General features: G+C 38.6%; 1 protein-coding gene across 3 annotated transcripts; it reads right to left on the bottom strand.

Annotated features, from left to right (window-relative positions):
* Positions 1-75: 75 nt before the first annotated feature.
* ccdc191 (coiled-coil domain containing 191) lies at positions 76-16989 on the bottom strand. 3 transcript variants are annotated; one of them, XM_011488943.3, is made up of 17 exons: positions 16553-16989; positions 15826-15864; positions 15619-15754; positions 14836-14988; positions 14413-14585; positions 14077-14300; positions 10141-10276; positions 9346-9536; positions 8834-9083; positions 7903-8282; positions 6504-6589; positions 4033-4115; positions 3838-3939; positions 3596-3739; positions 1985-2137; positions 1651-1805; positions 76-258 (listed from the first exon to the last, which is right to left on the bottom strand). In XM_011488943.3, exons 1-17 carry the CDS (start codon positions 16613-16615, stop codon positions 117-119), a joined length of 2610 nt encoding a protein of 869 aa, XP_011487245.1. In that variant the 5' UTR covers positions 16616-16989; the 3' UTR covers positions 76-116. The 3 variants fall into 3 exon arrangements, with proteins under 3 accessions (XP_011487245.1, XP_020568042.1, XP_020568043.1); XM_020712383.2 differs by having other exon boundaries at positions 15826-15867; XM_020712384.2 differs by lacking the exons at positions 15619-15754; positions 15826-15864.
* Positions 16990-17010: the final 21 nt, after the last annotated feature.

The following is a 17010-nucleotide window of genomic DNA, read 5'->3' on the forward strand; positions in this document are numbered from 1 at the left end:
ATTTTAAGTAATTGAAGTATGCCTCTGTTTGCTACAGTGACACTTTGATGTTTGCACGGTTGTCTGTGTGGGTGAATAGTTTTTCGGCCTCGCTGACACTTCTCTCCTAAAGGCTTTCATAAAGGATGGGAGTGGAAGTCGGGCAGAACTTCTGCCACTCTCCGGATCAGCTTCTCTCGCCGAGCATTCCTCTCTCTCTCCCTGCGCATCACACATGGAAGCTGCCTCCAGGCCAGGAAACATCTCTGCTGCACCCGTCTGAAATACAAACAGATGGAAGGACAGACGGGAAAAGAGCAAGTGAGCAATAGCAAACTGGATTAGAAGGACCTCCAGCTTGACGACATCTAATTACGTTTTTTTTGCGTGCTATTTGGGGTGTGTTCACAGAGGCAGGTGGGCAGCTGTTGAGTGTTGACTTGGCTTGTGGTCCATTAGCAGATCTAACCTCCCAGGTGAAACATGTTAATGCTTTATAGTGAATGTATCTGAAGGAGAACTTCATTTGAGAAGTGTTACCTATGCAAAAAGTTGATTTTATAAATACTGAATGTGAAGTTTTTTTCAAAAAGGGCCAGCCTGGTGTCAATGGCAAAATAAATCAGTAAATAAAGCACACTGGAAATCCTATTTGCTTTCAGGTTTTTCCCCCGTCCTTCTTAAATCCATGAGCACAGTGTAGAAAATCTGAAACCACGGTTCACAAACGGAGGGCACATTTTAGAAACTGAAAATAAAGGATTTTCACGGAGCTCTATTTTTAATCACAGCTGCCATGGAGGAGGGGGTGGGGGGGTCCATTCATGTTTCCCATAGAATGAACTTTGCTGACTATGACCCACTTGTGGAGTTTGTGGATTATTTAACAAATATGTGAATATGTGCAAAATGGGAAATATGTTTCTTTTCCTTGTTTTAATGTCTTGTTTTATATTAAAGATAAAAAATAAAGTAAGAATGTTTTTGGTTGATAGTTGCAAAAACAAATCAGTCATTGTTGGAGTTGAGAATTATACAGGTCTCTATGATGTGTTCAGTAAAAAAAGAAAAGAAACTTAAGATTGTTTTCAGGTATTTAAAAAAAATTCTTTGTTATATAAAAAAATATATTTTGAAAAAGTTCAATATTGCAAATATCTGGATAATAAAGTCTAAATTTGGTTTTCAACTTGAAGTGCATAAAATACTGTTGAACCAAGACAAGTTGCATTAAAAAATACCTCCATCTAAATTAAAAGTCCCCCCCCCCAAATTAGATAATTTTTTTTAACATGTTTTTAGCTACAGTATAAATCATTTCAAATATATCTAGAAGGGCCAAGTGGAATTATTTTATTTAAAATAAAACCACCTTACAGAAATAAAGCTTTACTTATTTCTTTATATTTCCATTTGGGTTCTAAAAAAGCAAAAATATGCAAAAGCACATATTCCAGCAAATGTTCTTATTTTTCATGGAGACATGGTTAAACGCTAATGATTTGGTTAATGTGCGACAGAGCCAGAGATCTAACATTAGAAGCCAGATTGCTGTTTGCTTGCATTCAGGAATTGCTGAACATTTTCTCTACATGTCAGTGCAACACCTGTCAGCCACTTCTATTACTGCAGCCATGCGATGAGCATATGGCAAAGGTTGTGGTAGCAGACCTGTTATTGTGTCCCTGAGCCAGCTCCTGACGTTCCCACTCCACCAGCCTCTCCTGGGTCACATAATCCAGCAGCGTGTGCAGAAACCTCCTCAGAGTGTGTCTGCGATAAAAACGTTCAGCTCGCTCTTCCTGAACCACCTGCAGGTCTCTCAGCTGAAACAGTCCCAGAGGAGAGTGCTCAGTGAAGCTTTAGCCAGCAGTGTATTCAATGTGAAGAGGATTTATCATAGATCAGGAAGAAATGCAGCTAACCAATGTCAACCATGCTTTCTGTAATACATCTCTAAAGGGTTGCAGTAATTTTATGCTGGGTAAAACACGCATTTACATACTTTCATCCAACATCTAAAGCCTCTCCGCAGTATAAAGTGCTGCTGCAGAAGATCTGCACGAGCGTTTCTCTCCGACATGGACTCTCTTGCTGATTGCTGCCATTGCAGAGTGCAGCGCCTCAGGAGAAGGAGCTTGTGATGATTCTCAGCCAGCTGGTGGAGAGCAGAAAAAGCAGTCATTCATGAGGAGCCAGGTAGAAACACTTTGAGTGCTCCTTTGCTTTAGGCATGCATGTCCCAAGAATAATGGGCATATGAAGGATTTTATCTCGGCTCTGTTAATTTTTCTCATCGCTTACAGCTATCACCAGATTGAGGAGGTTAGGTGGTGTATTCTTTAGTGTTTTTTTTTGGTAGTTTTCAAACAGGAAATATGTCACTATACTCTTGCATTTTAATGCCAATCTTGTATTTGTGGACAGGTATTTATGCAGCTGAAATGGTATTGCTTTCTATTTAACACATATTGTGTACCCCGTTCATGAAAGGAACAAACTCAAAAGTCAAAAACAGCTCAGGTAATACAGAAGAAACACTTATTTTATTGAACCACTTAGGGATTTTGTTAGGTTTATAGAAGGTTTAACGGATAAATTCTCTGATATCTAGGTGGCCTTAAAGTTAAACTTTATTTCAAACATAAAACCTTGACTTTAGACTAAATAAGTCTATAGAGCCAAGACTAAAAGAATCACTCCAATCATCTTTTGATGTATTTTAAAAGTGTTCCCACAAGTCTCTTAATTATTAAAAACTGGTGCTTTTATTAAAAATAAATAAATAAATAAATAAATTCCACCCCTCACGCCTCCAACTTAACGGTAACGGTGCAACAAAAATAGCGAGCAATATTGAAGCTATCCCGCCGTACAGTTTGGAGCTAGATGCCAGCTAAGACGAGGAAAAACAAAGACGTACGTGGATCTAGTGGTCTAAAAGTGGATGCATCAGGATGGAGCGGAGCAGAGACATCGAAGCCCGCCCAGCTTATTTTCTACCTAACAAATACCATCTTTTTCCAACAGCATTTTTTCATCTGCTCTTATTATTTCTAAAAAGAAATACTAAAAAATACAAATTTGAGCCCAAGTTTCTCTATACAGAAAATATCCTCTATATCAGCAAAATGCCACAACAAAATGTTAAAAACACGATTTTCACCTGAGTGGGTCTTTAAGGAATGACAGACTAGTGTAACCTAACTTTTTCAAAGTCTCAAAGCTACAGCATGTGCTCCTAACCCCAGAGAATCCACAGGGTCAGAATTTGATGTTTTTTTTTCTTTCTTTCTGTTTTTATAAGATTTAAATAAGATTGATTTTTTTTGACTACTGTTTATTGCTGCTTCCCAAAATGAACAAACAAAAGAATGATCTAAAATTGACTTGTTGTTCTGGGGTTCTCCAGCTGCCTTTAGCCAAACGAGCTTTAAATGTGTTGAAACTCATGTTACACACGTGACCTCTATGATAAACCCCTCACATTTTAATACTTTTTATTCATAATCCTACAGAGATAAAAAGCTCCAAACAGTTTGCTTTACAAAACTTGATGTGCTGCAGTTTGACAATGTTAAAGTGGCAGCTGCTTAGGGCAGGACAGGGCATTTACCTCCTTGTTGACTTTTAGGAACTGAATGAAGCGTTTCCATGGCACCAGGCCTCGCTGTAGCAACAAGGTCTTGTTACAGTGTTGATGGGCAAGTCTTGCAAGCTCTTGTTGCCTTTTCAGCTGCCTCTGTTTTTCCTCTTCTCTCTGTGCAGACGCAGGTGAGACGTGGTTTAAATCCCGTGTCACATGTTCCTGACAGGAATTAACCGCCTGGATGTCATTAAATGTGAAATACGGGTCACCTCTCTTTCCAGCCTCTTTTCCTCCCTGCGTTTTTCCAACGCCTGGCGTTTCTCCTCCTCTTCCTCCTGCTGCCTGCGCTCCTCAGCAGCCTTCATCTCGGCCTGGAAAGGCCATTCAAATTGGTGCTAAGATTGTTCAAGGCTGCCTTCATACCCAGACCTTTTATTATAATAACTTTAACTTTCCCATCTCACCAACTTTTGCTCCTCTTTCTTTTTCTTGACTTCCTCAATCTCCTTCCTTCGCTCTGCACGCTGGCGTGCACGGGCCTCCATCGCTAAGAAAAGCAGTGCACGTCTTTACTTTGTACAATAAAATAACGTTTTATCTACTACTTACTTTTCCACTGCCTAATTCCAAGCATTAAAACATGAGTGAACTAATAAGTAGAACAAAAAACATAAATGTTGAACTTTAAGGGGTTTTAATTTCAAAAGAAAGTTGCTCTAAAGTGTAACCCAGATATAATTATTGCCAAGCTTTTGATCAACTTTAATTAATACCTCAAATAGCATGAAACTTTCTTAAGCTTCATGTTTTCTCGTGACCTAAATTAAAAAAACAAAGATGGTTTCACTCCAATTTAGTAGAAGCACTGATTCCAGAAGTCCACAATGCAGTCATTAAATCTTTGGAAAACATGTTGAAATGGTTCATAATATTATCAGCTGACATAAAACTGTTGTTTTGAGAATGTAAAAGGAAAAAAAAGTCTAAGGAGAGCTTTTAAATGCAGGTATCAAACATTTAAATGAAAAAAGTAAATGTTCTTGATGACATGAAAAGATCTGGTAGCCTGGAACTATGCAGGCCTCTCAGCCGTCTGATGCTTTTTATTTACTACAATCCAAAAAACAATCTTTATTTATTTATTATTTTTTAACCAGATGACATATTTTTCTGGCCTTTTTATGATTTTTTTTAATAATTATTTATTAACAGTTGGGCTTTCCTGATATTCCATTACAGTGATACAGTCTAGTATACCAGAGATAAAGCGATTAGCAGAAACGTCTGGAGATGTGAGCTTGTGAGTGGCTGCCAAAAAAAAAATTAAAAAACGACACATGAAACGGAGAACTAAAAATGTTGGACCGCTCTCCAAGAACCATCTAACAAGAATCATATGGCAATAACCCCTCTTGTTAAAATAAAATATGTCCAACACAATAGGCCCTCAGCTCTCATCTGTTTGCCTAGCTGTTGGACAGGACAAGTTAAAAAAAAAAAAAAAAAAAAAGAATCATATGGCACAATGGATGGATACCCCTTAGCAAAAAGTATCATACTTAAGAAATTACATTTCAAGCTTAAGTACAGCAAATATCCTACAGGTCATGTACGTAACTGAATACTTCTTCAGTCCAAAATAATATATAGACAGTATATGAAAAATTAAACTTTAAGTATACTGCCTCACTTTTAGTATAGACTAAGGATGCTTGTACACTTCAATAGGCTACTTTTTTGTTAAAGGACACTTCTACTTCTTGTTCCCAATTGTTTCAATAAAATTACAAACATTTGTTTTGAATCTGTTTTGTTCATGTGTTTCCAACTAATAAGATTTTTTTTAAATCCTCTTTGGAGATGTGACTTTTTATTTCTTTTCGTTTCTTTTAAGGAACTTTGGTATGAATAACAAAAAGGCCAGCTTTGGTCAAAGGTCAGAAGTTGGTGCTGCACACTCCACACTGCGTCCACGAAGGGAAATTGATCGATGTGGTTGGAAATGGAGCAGGTAATTTGTTTCCCACCAGGCTGTAGCAGTATTGATGGTGTCAAATTTAAACCAGCGGTGAGTCTTAAGTGATTTACGACTGAATACAATGTGCTGAATAAGGAGATTGATACAGATGGTTTGTCAGTATCAAAGCTGCAGTTGTTTGTCAAGGGTTGCATCCAGAGGATCCTGGGAGATGAAATATTAAACTTTTATGCATTTACACTAAAATCCATAAAAACAGAGAATCGGCCCAGACTAACATTCTCATATAAACAGAATTAGGTGAAAGTGATGTGCTGGCAAAGTTAATCCTGTTTGAATTTTCTTTTTTTTTTTTAATCATATAGAGAGTAATAAACATTTTTTGGATATTCTAAAAAGGAACAGCTGATATCCATTAGTCTGTCTTGTTGGTTTACTGCCTCAAGAAGTAATAAACAAAGAAAAGTTCAAAATGAAAGGTATTTTAAGGTTGAACTGTAGAAAAGCAGCATCTGTGGAAAAGGTTTTCAGGTTATTCTGAAGGTCAACCGACACAAAGAACGACTGGCATTGAAGAGAGTCAGCAATGCGGCCTGACATAAACCTTACAAACTGTAAAGTTCCATTGGAAGAGTGGAGGAAATGCCAGCAGACTGCAGCAAAATGACCATTTTACATATTTAGAAGCTGTTATGGCTGCCAAGTGTTCTGCACTCCTAGTGAGGAGTGACAGGTGATCATTACCTGGATTTTTATTTGTACTCACATCACCGTCCTGCTTGTTTTATTGCTGCTTGCTTAACAGGCTAAAACAGTCATGTTTCTGGAACATTCCTTGTACGCATGCACAGATCCTAGCTTGCCTGCTTGAAATTTAGGGGTCGTTTGCGTCCAGTTGTGTGTTTGTGCTTGTAATGTGCTGTTAAACTTCCAGACCGAGGGGTTGTTCAAACTGACCTGATACAATGGGGTGGGGGTACGCCTGCCGAGTGACAGCTTTCCTTGAAGGTGCACTCTGACTGCCAGCTTCTCCAGCAGGTGCCCTGCAACAAATATGATCACAGGCACACACACAAAAAGGTCCCGTCATGGCTGTCTGCATTCTGATGTAGGGCTGATTTTTTCCTGACAGTGTTTGATTCTGGACAAAAAAAGTACTTAATTTGGGTTAAATTTAGTTAAATAACAAAGTGTTTAGTGATTGAGTTGAATGAAAAAGCGACGTCTTGTTAGTATTTAGCATAAAAGGAATAGTGAGCCATTAGTCATCCCTTCAAATGGTTTTGGAACCGTCTGGGGAGTTTTAATTATGAGCCAGAATAATGGAGCAGACGGGCATGTTAACGCACAGACTGCTCTGCGGTGAGTCTTAGGACATCCTTTGTCCTGAGAGCTTCCACCTCTTTATCTCCTTCCAACAGCAGTGGTAATTGAATCATGGGCCTCGCACTTTGATCTTGTTCTGTTTATGAGGGAGACGCAGCAGTCAGAACCACTCTTTTGTCGCCGTCATTTTACTTCTTTAACATGCAAAAAAAGGAGACAAAAATACACAGAGGTGTAATATTTGAAGCCTTTTGCTGGAAGACTTATGCAAATGTCCAAATGTAGATATTGCCTGATTTGCAAATGCAAACATGTATTTTCATGTCTGCCATTAACTTATCGACCTTAAGTGTCTCCTTTTATTTCCCCAGATTATATCAGTTCAGCTTCATTTGAAGTCCGCCCTCGTCACTGTGTGCATTCATCTGGACTGTGTGATTCTGGCCCTGACTGACAGAAGCAGACTGTGAAAAACGTAAAAAAAAAAAAAGTCTAAATGTCAGCTTTCAAGTGAAACTAATATGGACCCAATGGTCACCGCTCTCTGACCGCCACGAGATGAAACGACTGCAGTCAGAATGTACGCCCGTTAGGAGGACGGCCGCTTGCCTATCAGGTTGTGATGCACGTTTTTGGCTTCTCTCTGTCCTCCTCCAGCATTCAGACCTAATGGATGGTTTAATCGGTGACTTTGGGGGGAAACTGCATCTGGATGTCCAGCTGCTTGGCAGCAGTTCTGCAGCTATTAATGTTATTCAAATTGATGATATATTAACACAAAGCCTGGCTTCATCAAATGTGATCCTAATATTCAAACAATAAATCCCAAACTGCTTGACAAATATATTTTTAGTGGAATTTATTTAGAAAGACAAGCAGATTTGATTGAAAGTAAATAAAACTGTTGACTTTTATTACCAGCTGGGAGATTCAATCTGTAAATAAGTTTGTTAAAATATGTAATGGGAAATATATTTGGTAAATTAATGAATAGTATTGGGATGTGGAAAATCTACTACAGAGTGCCTACCTTTGCTCTGGTGCATAGTGCCTAGTTTTCTCCATTTCCTCTGCAGTTTTCTCCATCTCCAGCCTCAGATCCTTCATGTTCTGCTCTTCCTTCAGCCGGGCGATCTGCTCCTGCTGCTCCTTCAGCAGCTTCCTCTGCTGTGTGATAATCTGCTGCTGGACCGCATGTCTGCCTTCAAACCTGCTGCCTGTTGACGCCGTGGAGCTGGTAAAGTCTTCCACCCACTGCCGCGCCTTGTGGAAGTCTTCAGCAGTGGGTGCTGTGTGGCGTCGGGTCACCTGCCAAGGCTGCAAAGGCCCGGAAACAGTTCTTGTTGCATTTTTACCCTGATGGATCATGGAGCCCCCAGGAGATGAAGGGTCTGAACTGTTTTGATCCTTCTGGAGAATACATAAAAGATAAAGTGGGGATTATGCAATGGCTGGACCAAACCAGGCAAGTCTACAGAGAGCTGAGGGGTCCAAGCCAATCTATTAGGACTGTCTAGCTTCAGTAATTGTGATATATAGACTACAGAGGTCCTTCTTAAGCATCAAAGTCACGAAACTTCAATTTTATCTCCTATTTTCCTGTCCCTCCGGCCCCTTTCACACCTTTTTTCGTGCTACTCGTGATATCAGAATCTGAGAAGAGGGAAAAGAAAGCAGGACAATTATAAAAGTTCTAGACACACAAAAAACCTCAAAGAATACATTCTTAATATTTTAGCCTCAGAAAAATGTTCAGGTTGTCTTCTGTTAGGTAAAGACTCAAAGCAGAATATTATTTTTTAAGTTTTGTTCCTAAACTTCTATATTTTTTAGGTATTTGGAATAGCAGGGTTGGTGTTTTAGTCATGTCTGATCTTATTTAAATATAAATAATAACTTTGTTTAATATGGGGGGAAAAAAATAAAAAATTAGAGCTGTTGAGAATTTGTCCGCCTCTCACCTTCGCTGAGGTCTCAGATTGGTTTCCCAGCTCTGGTTGAATCACTTGTTGCTGATTTGCAATAGTTATTTTGGTTTTAAGATGGCCTTTAACCGCAGCACTGAGTAAGGCAGCCATCTTGCGTTTGGTTTCCTGCTGCTGGGCCAAAATGCACCGTTGTTCCCTCATGATCCGACACCATACTTGCCACTCATAAAGGCAACGCCGTAAAAGCCGCCGTCGGTCACTTTCCACAGCCAGCTGGTGTTTTCTGAAGGGGAAAAATAATATTAACATATTTTAATCATCTCAGTTACAAAAAGACAACATAACTTTTAATTAGTGGGTGGCCAATTGGGATATTTAATTTACAGTCTATTAATGAATGTCAGCGGTCTGCCACTGAATGTGTTGATGGCAAACAGCTAATATGAAATGATGCAATCCAACTTTCACTGTGACCTTTAAGGTGCAAAAATACATGAAAACCAGCTCAGAACTTCAGAATATTTTAGAATTCAGATGAGTTATGCCTGTTTTCTGTTCGTAGTTCCTCCTTTGTCTTTGCCACATCCCGATGCCTTCGCTCTGCACAAACAACTGCTCGCCACGCTCTCCACGCTCTCAGCTGCCTCCTCCAGGAAAAAAAGGCCGTGGCCTTACTCATCTGCAGCTGTCGCTCCAACACCGCTGAATGCCACCCACAGAAATGCCTCTGTACACACTAGAAGTGTGCACAAACAGGACAATGAGGAGGAAAAAGGTTTAAAGTCATATCAAAAAATTCTTACCAGAATAATTGTCTAATGTCTACACAAATTAACTTACTTTATTACTATAAGGCATGGTGACTTACAAACAAACATCACTAATAGAATGACTTATTTAAAAGAAGAAAAGCATCTTAAACTGCAAATATAGCATTTGGGATTTTGGCTTTTTAATCTGCTTGTTATTAATTATTTGCCTCTTTGATTTGTTTTTTTTTTATAGCAATGAAAATTGGTTTTATTTAGGATTCACTGTTTTAAAACTATAGAGGCCGTGTCCTGACATTAAAAAACTAAAATATATCTTGTTCCCGTATAAAAAAAAATTCATTCTCAGCTAAAAAATGATCTGTCAAGTGATTCTCTCTTATATCAAGTGTACTAATTTAAGAAAGACTTAGACAAATATTATTTTACTGTACTGTATTTTTGCAGACAGTATCACCTTCATACTTAAAGGCTGGGGGGGGGGGGGGGGGGGGGGGGGGGGATGTCCAAACCACAGACCGCAGGACAGAAAGCCTTGAGCAGTTCTGAGGCACCAGGGACCACACCAACCTTAAAGTTACTTGTGTGAACCTTTGCTTGAATCCACTCTTCTCGACGGAGCTGCTCGATGTTCTGCTGTTGCTTTGTGAGATGGGCTGGAGTTGTTTGGGTGTTTGCTGCTGCCTGATGCAATTCTGATCTTTTTCTGTAACAGAAAAGCCCAACTCACAATGTCTTCCTTTCTGTGTGAGCAGATTCAGTTCAGACAAAAAATTGTGCAAAAACATGTGACTTTTGAATTACAGGACAGCTACATGCTTCAATTAAAAACTTGCAAAGCTGTGTGACTTTAAAGTATACAACAAAACAAGAATGACTCTAGAGAAACTTTTACAAATGATTTTTAGCAACAAGTAAATAAACTGACTATAAAAAGGGAATTAAAGGAAGATGAGTCTATAAGTAGGAAGGAGATGAAGAGGAACTCAGAACTCTTGAATGGCTGTTGCATTTTCAGTCCCCCCTTTAAAATAAAGTTTTTTTTATTACAAATTTTCAAAGATTTTTTTGTCAGTATGCATGACTTTAGTGTTCATGTTATTAGAATATTGTATTACAAAAAAAAAAAAACTTCTGTAACATAACACAAATTTTAAAACAGCTTTGATCTACTTTTGAATGTGCTCCAGATAAATAGGTAAGACTTGGACAATGTGATGGTGCATCCATAAACCCCACTAACGAGACCAACATGTAAAGACAAAAACAGAGCTCCATGAACTTAAATCTAACAGCTAAAAGTGCCAATCAACTACAAGCCTTGATGTTAAAAAAGTTTAAGCAAGAACTAAATTGCAAGCAGACAAAAAAATGGGTGCAAAAATACAATATCATAAAAACAAAAACCGCCTGTTCTGTTTTATGCCAGTTTTGAAGAGTTTCATTTCAATGATCTCATTCATCATTAGGAATTTACAATAGAAGTTAAACCACTGACTTTGATGAAGCAGTGCATGATTAAAAATAAGGAAAAATCCCATTAATAAAAGCAATAAACTCTTACTCAAAAGTCTTTGTTACGTTTGGGTGAATGCAGTTTGGCTGCCAATTATAAAGATAAGAAAATCTGAAGCTTTCAGTTCTTTTGCTTCATGGCTGAATAGATTTCAATTACGGAAACTTGTTTTTGTGATTGGTCAATGATGTGTTGAAGGGCCGCTATCGCATTGAGAAGCAACTCTACGCCTACATTTTTGTGTGACACCAGTTTCCTACAAGTCGCACCGCCTTAACCCCCCCCATTGACTTACACTTTTGTCCCCTTTTAAAATTTGCAGGCTTATTAAGTTCATGCAAATGAGATGGATTACAAGGAAAATGCATATAATGATGTAAAGATATGCAACTAAAGATCTTCATTTCCTATTTTTAACTATAACTGTTATTTTCTATAGTTTAAGATTTTCATCAGTTGATTCAAAACATAAAAACTACAATTTACTTTTTCTTTGTCCAAACAACATTTCTGAAAAAAAAATGGAACATGTTATGTTTAGAGCATATCTAGAGCAACTCTGAAATGAATAATTTTTTGAAGTACAGTCAGGAGCATAAATATTTGGACAGAGACACAGTCTAATTTTGTTTCTGTACATTACCACAATAAATTTTAAATAAAACAACTCAGATGCCATTGAAGTGCAGACTTTCAGCTTTCATCCCATGGGTTGAACAAAAAGATTGCATAAAAATGTGAAAAACTAAAGCATTTTTTAAACACAATCCCTCACAGTCAGAAATTGGACGATTGACTTCCATGCTATTGCATGGGCAGGTGTGGGCATTTCCCTTGTTATGTCATTATGAGTGAAGCAGATAAAAGGCCAGGAGTTGGTTGGAGGACTCGTGCTTGCAATTTGAAGATTTTGCTGTGAACAGACAACATGCGGTCAAAGGAGCTCTCCATGCAGGTGAAAGGAGCCATCATTAAGCTGAGAAAACAGGACAAAAACATGCGAGAAATTGCTACAGTTTTAGGAGTGGCAAGATCAACAGTGTGGTACATCCTGAGAAAAAAAGAAAGCACTGGTGAACTTAGCAACGCAAAAAGACCTGGACGTCCACGTAAGACAAACAGTGGTGGATGATGGCAGAATCATTTCCATGGTGAAGAGGAACCCGTTGACAACAGCCAATCAAGTGAAAAACACTCTCCAGGAGGTAGGCGTATCAATATCCAAGTCTACCATAAAAAGAAGACTGCATTAAAGTAGATACAGAGGGTACACTGCAATATGCAAGCCCACATAAGCCTCAAGAATAGGAAGGCTAGATTGGACTATACTAAAAAGAATATAAAAAAGCCAGCACAGTTCTGGAAAGACATTCTTTGGACAGATGAAACCAAAATCAACCTCTACCAGAATGATGGCAAGAGAAAAGCATGGAGAAGGCGTGGAGATAACTCATGATCCAAAGCACACTACATCATCAGTAAAACACTGTGGAGGCAGTGTGATGGCCTGGGCGTGCATGGCTGCTAGTGGCACTGGGACACTAGTGTTTATTGATGACGTGACACAGGACAGAAGCAGCCCAATGAATTCTGAAGTGTTCAGAGACAGACTGTCTGCGCAGATCCAGGTGAATGCAGCCAAACTGATTGGGCGTCGTTTCATAATACAGATGGACAATGACCCAAAACATTCAGCCAAAGCAACTCAAGAGTTTATTAAAGCAAACAAGTGGAATATTCTTGAATGGCCAAGTCAGTCACCTGATGTCAATTGAGCAGCATTTCACTTGTTGAAGACTAAACTTCAGACAGAAAGGCCCACAAATAAACAGCAACTGAAAGCCACTGCAATAAAGGCCTGGGAGAGCATTCAGAAGGAGAAAACCCAGCATCTGGTGATGTCTATGAGTTCAAGACTTCAGGCTGTCATTGCCAACAAAGGGTTTTCAACCAAATATTAGTAATGACCATTTTGTTTTCAGTTATTTCATTTGTCCAATTACTTATGAGCCCATGAAATGAAGGGATTTTGTTTAAAAATTGTTTAGTTTTTCACATTTTTATGCAATCTTTTTGTTCAACCCATGGAATAAAAGCTGAAAGTCTGCACTTCAATGGTATCTGAGTTGTTTTATTTAAAATTTACTATGGTAATGCACAGAAACAAAATTAGAATGTGTCTCTGTCCAAATATTTATGCTCCTGACTGTAGTTTTGTAGCAAAACACATATGGTTCAAGTAAACTTTAAATTTTTTTAATTAAACTTTATTGTTACAAAAAACTGAATGTTTATTGGTTCATTTTTATTCAATTTAAAAAAACCATTCCGTGTATTTGTGGCATTTTTCTGATGATGGAAGCCAAATTGTAAATTAGGAAAATGAAGCTTAAATTTGCATTTCTGAATATTTCTTTTTTCAAATTGTTGTGAATCAGGAGCAGACAAAAAAAGCTGTTTGTGCGCTAAAAAATTAAGCTCTTTTCCAAGCTCCCTGCTCTGCTCCATTCCGATGGATCCACTTATAAACGACTAGATCCATGTAGGACTTGTCTTGAGCTGACATTTGTCTCAAAACTGTACATCTGGATAGCTCCAATATTGGTCGCCATTTTTGTTGCGACAGTAATTTTAGGTTGGGGATGTGAAGGAGAGGCAGGAGAGAGTGTAAACAGAGAGGTCTCAGGAACAGAAGGGAAGGGAGGTCAGGTTGTCCTCTGAGCAAACAGTTCCACCCCTAACTAGGACCCCTAACTGGGGCAAATTTCTACTGCTACTGCCTCTCTGCAGAAACTATGTCCTAGAAAATGACAGGTTTTTAAATTTGGGCTAAAAACGTCATAATTAATAGATCCCTGTGAACGCTTTGAAAATAGATCAAAAGATGATCAGGGTTGGATTTTAACACAGTTTTTTTATAATGTCAGTAAACTATGTAGTTGCAGCAGACTGGTTTTACATGAAGCGGCTGCCTGCTGTGAAAACAATACCTCTGTCGAGGAAGCTGCTCCTGAGCCCTCCTCTGCTCCATCTCACGTCGCAGTCTCACCAGCTCCTGCTGCATCAGCTCCTCTTGCTTGTGTTGCTCCTGCTTCCTCCTCATCTCCCGTTCTCTCTCCCTTCTTTTAGCCTCCTGTCTGACAGCCTGGCGAGCCTCCTTCTCCCTGTGCTGCCTCTCCTTCTCAGCCTCCCGCTGCAATCTGTTTTCTCGCACCTTCGGGAGAAGGTAAAGACAGTATTACTCATTTACACTTGTGTGTTTTTCTGTGTACTTAACACAAAGTATTCACAACTTTAATCTGAGAAAAATGTTATCTTGCACAAACTTGTCTGTGTCGAGCTTCCATAGTGAGGACCGGGTCTGTGAACTTCTTGGGTGTTGTTTCATCATCGAGTACCAGTTTCTCCATCATCACAGTGTCCAGCACCTCTCGCTTCTTTAGCTCTTGTAAAATGTTGTTCACACCTGATTGTTTTTCTTCATCACTCAGGCAAAAATCTAAAAACATTTTTTACAAAACGTTAAAAAATATCAACCAAAAAGAGTTTTTTGGTTTTGACAGAACACAACAATTCATCTTAATCTTCAGATTATCATTGCAAAAATTGAAGTTGTTAGCCAATTTTTCATATGCAGTTTACCTTTAGGAAATTTTCAATTAAAAAGCATTTTTCCTTGTTTCAGAAAATATGATTTAACATGTATATTTAATTGCATGGCCTTACAGTTAAACCTAACAGGATCATACCATCAAAAATGCCGTGAGAGAATGTAGCAGTCAGGTTTGCAGCAGTGGCAGCAGAAGGTCTCCCTTCATCAGGACACATCAGGTCATCCTCATCTTCGATTTCCAGGTCAATTCGTAACTTACTGCTCAACCAGTTACTCAAAAGAGTCTGAGCTGCAACATGAACCAAATATGTCAAAAGGTTTGTGACAAATGATCTTTTCCAAAACCAAACTCATCTCATTAGAAGCAATAAATACATTCTCCTTTTTTTTCTTTTCTTGTCATGTCCATGCCATTATTAGCAAACCGCTGACAGGCTGCAATGTTATTTTTAGAGAGCGGTGACTTTCTTAATCGCAGTTCTGCCCTGCTGTATTGCTGTTCCCTTAATGGCCCTGTTCACATTGTCGACTCTTGCTTAAAAAAAAAAAAGTTGGTTTTGTGACTTTGAATACTCCCATTGTCCTTCTGCAAGTACAAATGTTTGACTCATTTATTTAAAAAAAGTCAGTTAAAATCAATTTAGTGCTAATTGACATTTGCCGCAAGTTTTAGTGATTGTGTTTTTTCTATTAGAGATTTTTTAACCATGTCCGCCCAAATGAAGAGTTTTTCTTCTGACAAACTCTCAAAATCCCTTTCAATGTGATTCCTGTGCTCTGAAAATAAAGCTATACCCACGCATTGCAGAGTGGTGGTTAATGAAATTTCCTAACTGCTCAGTAGAAAGTGCAGTACCGCTGTGCAGCCTTCTTTCACACACACCCATTTGTTATCATTATGTTTTATAGACCAGCTTACCTTCACTGTAATCCTCATCATGATCCCTTAACTGTTCCGTGCTGTGCATTTGTGTGGCTAACCCCCTGGTTCCCAAATGAGGCTTTTTATTTGCAAAAACTTGAGAAACTGCAAACTCAGAAGCCATCTCGACTCGCTGAAAGAGACAAACAGCTGACCAAAATGTAACTGATAAAATAAATCCTGACCAATAAATACTTTTCTAACCTTCTTCCAGAGATCATTTCCACCATTCTTGTCAGGTTTCTGCTTTTAGAAGAACAAATATTTAAGGTGAAAGCTGCTTCCATTGCAAAGAAAGCGTAAAGCTCTCAAAGTAATATAGGTCGTATGGTCACTTTTGCCTGTTGGAAAATCCCCAGACTAGTTTAGTGACACCTTGAGCTGTGGAAACAGTTTTGAAAGGGGGGTGTCTGAGCCAAGAGCCTGATATCTGCAGATTTTTTCCACAGAAAAGCTTAGCTATTGCCTTAAATCCACAGATTACCTCAGAATCATTTCCCAGACTTCAAAAAGTCATTGCTCACCAGCAGCGATTCGGCTATCTTAGTCTCATACTGCAGGGGTGTACAGCTGCAAGCACAAGAGTATCAAAGAAAGAACTGTGTGTGCGGTTTAATCTACTGACATAAGCTATACTTCCATATGCTGCGTGAAAAATCTGACTCTCCTTCATTTAAATATGCAATTTCAGCATGCAACTACAATTTCGTTTATATTTTTTATCTTTTATCGCTGCTGAAAGATCTGGGAGGTTAAAGAGGGCTGAGAAAGGATTTAAGATTTTCAATTTAGATAGAATTTATCTGACCACCTATCATTTATTTTGAGAAGCATTAGGTGACTTTTTTTAATTGCTTTTTTTCAGTAGAAAGAAATGATTACAGACAGTCGATTCTTTCGATTGACCAATTTAACAGCAGTCCAAACTTACCTTGGTTGCAGAACTAAGCCTTTTCCACCTGAACAGGTGAGGATTGTTGCCAGAGAACGCCATCACAAGTTCTACACCTGTAGATCTAAAACTCCCTAAACCTCATATGTATTACCTTTTTTTTTAGTTTGGTCAGTAAAAAGACACATTTAATCAAAAGGACTGTCTATTTCTTAAGTGGAAAGTGTTCGAAAGTTATGCCGAAGTACAGAGAGCTCAAGTCAACACCATCTAATAACACAGGACTATGGGTAATGTAGTAGATTAACAGTTTTTCTTGGTGAAAAGTATCAAATAAGGAAAAAAAAACTACATGTCCCACAAAAGCCGTACGTTTGAAAGGTGATCAGTAACCATGACAACCCCATTCCCTTCTGCAAACTTGACGACAGTCTTCTAATTCGTGACATTTTGTTCTTTTTGTTAAGGTATCTGTTAAATAAGAAGAAACCCCACGC

This window comes from Oryzias latipes, chromosome 20, assembly GCF_002234675.1.
Source record: "Oryzias latipes chromosome 20, ASM223467v1".
NCBI classification, from domain to species: Eukaryota; Metazoa; Chordata; class Actinopteri; order Beloniformes; family Adrianichthyidae; genus Oryzias; species Oryzias latipes.